A 1538-nucleotide genomic window follows, 5' to 3' on the forward strand; every position below is an offset into this window, starting at 1 on the left:
AAAGGCTAGTTTAAGTGTGGTGTCCATCCTGCTGTGAACCTAAGAAGATGGATGATTTCTTCGGTGACTGGTCAACATCCTCAATGTCAGTATGGCCCAGGCTACCCCAGTCTCATTAGATCTCGGAAGCTAAGTAGGGTTAGCCCTGGTTAGTGCCCACACTCCCTCTAACGTATGGAGTCGTAAGCAAAAATTCTGCTTTGTGAGCTCCTGGCATTAAAGTTGTGAACGAGCAATTTGGCTACTGCATAAAACGAGTTTGCTCTGGGGCCCTCCTTCCTAAGCTGAGACAAAAATGTGTGAGCCGGAGGCTAAAAAACAGTGAGCTAGCTCACACTAACTCAGGCTTAGAGGGAGCACCGGTTAGGCACTTAGAAGGGAGACCACCGAGAACGTCCAAGGTGCAGAGGTGGGCAATGACAAACCACCACTGTTCATCTTAGTTTTAGCATGTGCCAAGTTCCTCCCTCTATGAAACTGTTACATAAACATACCCTAAGATAAATGCTGATACTGACCTTTCAGTGTTCTGGTACACACTTACTTTTGTGTTTTAGTCTGAACAAAGCTGTCTTCATTTCTCTGTTTCTAAGAGTGTAGATCAGTGGATTCAACATAGGGGTGAGAACTGTGTAAAAAACAGACACAATCTTATCCAAGGTACTTTTTGAGCCCGGCCGCAGATAGACGAAGATGCAAGGGACGTAGAAGCACATCACAGCAGTGAAATGGGATGCGCAGGTGGAGATTGCGTTGTACCTTCCTTCTGAGTGGCCAATCTTCAAGATGACCCTGAAGATACTCGCATAAGAAAGGAGAATCAGGAGGAGGGAGGCAGAGGCTACCATACCAATGCCGAAGAAGATCATGGTTTCGTTGATGCTTGTGTTGGCGCATGCCAGCTCCAAGAGGGGCGTTGGGTCACAAAGGAAATGGTCAATTTTTTTAGGTCCACAATAGGGCAGGTTGAATGCCAAGGAGGTATGTAGAAGAGAATGGAGAGAACCCAGAAGCCAAACGGCAGCAGCCAGCCGGAGAGACGTCATCTTGTCCATGATGGAGCTGTAGTGCAGCGGGTGACAGATGGCCACGTATCGGTCGTAGCACATGACAGTGTAAAGGAAACACTCAGTGCTCCCCAGCATTTGAGAGAAAAACAGCTGAACGAGGCACCCCAGAAAAGAAATGGTGGTGCCTCCTGGCTCCAAGAAACCCTGAAGCATCTTTGGAAGAGTGACGGTGGAGAACCAGAAGTCAAGGAAGGAGAGATTCCCCAAAAAGAAGTACATTGGTTTGTGCAGTCGGAAGTCAACCAAGATGGTCACAAAAATCAGAGAGTTCCCCATCAAGGTAAAGAGGTAGATAATCGAAAACAGCAAAAAGAGCAATGTCCCCATCTCTGGCACATGTGGAAGACCCATGAGAATAAAGTTTGTTGTTGTTGTTGTCGTCCAGTTCCTGCTGCTGAGCCATTCAATTTGTGGGTGGCCCTTTGGGATTAATTCAGTTGCCATGTCCAAGTTCCTGCCAAGTGGGTT

At 47.3% G+C, this 1538-nt stretch overlaps 1 protein-coding gene across 1 annotated transcript; it reads right to left on the bottom strand.

The window, feature by feature from the left end:
* Positions 1-544: 544 nt before the first annotated feature.
* On the bottom strand, positions 545-1514 carry LOC107122191 (olfactory receptor 10G9-like; the record flags this gene model as incomplete). Its single annotated transcript, XM_015425217.1, has 1 exon — positions 545-1514. A coding segment is annotated over exon 1 (970 nt), but the record flags the coding sequence as incomplete, so codon positions are not given.
* Positions 1515-1538: the final 24 nt, after the last annotated feature.

This window comes from Gekko japonicus, unplaced genomic scaffold, assembly GCF_001447785.1.
Source record: "Gekko japonicus isolate JY-2015 unplaced genomic scaffold, Gekko_japonicus_V1.1 scaffold8784, whole genome shotgun sequence".
NCBI lineage: Eukaryota > Metazoa > Chordata > Lepidosauria > Squamata > Gekkonidae > Gekko > Gekko japonicus.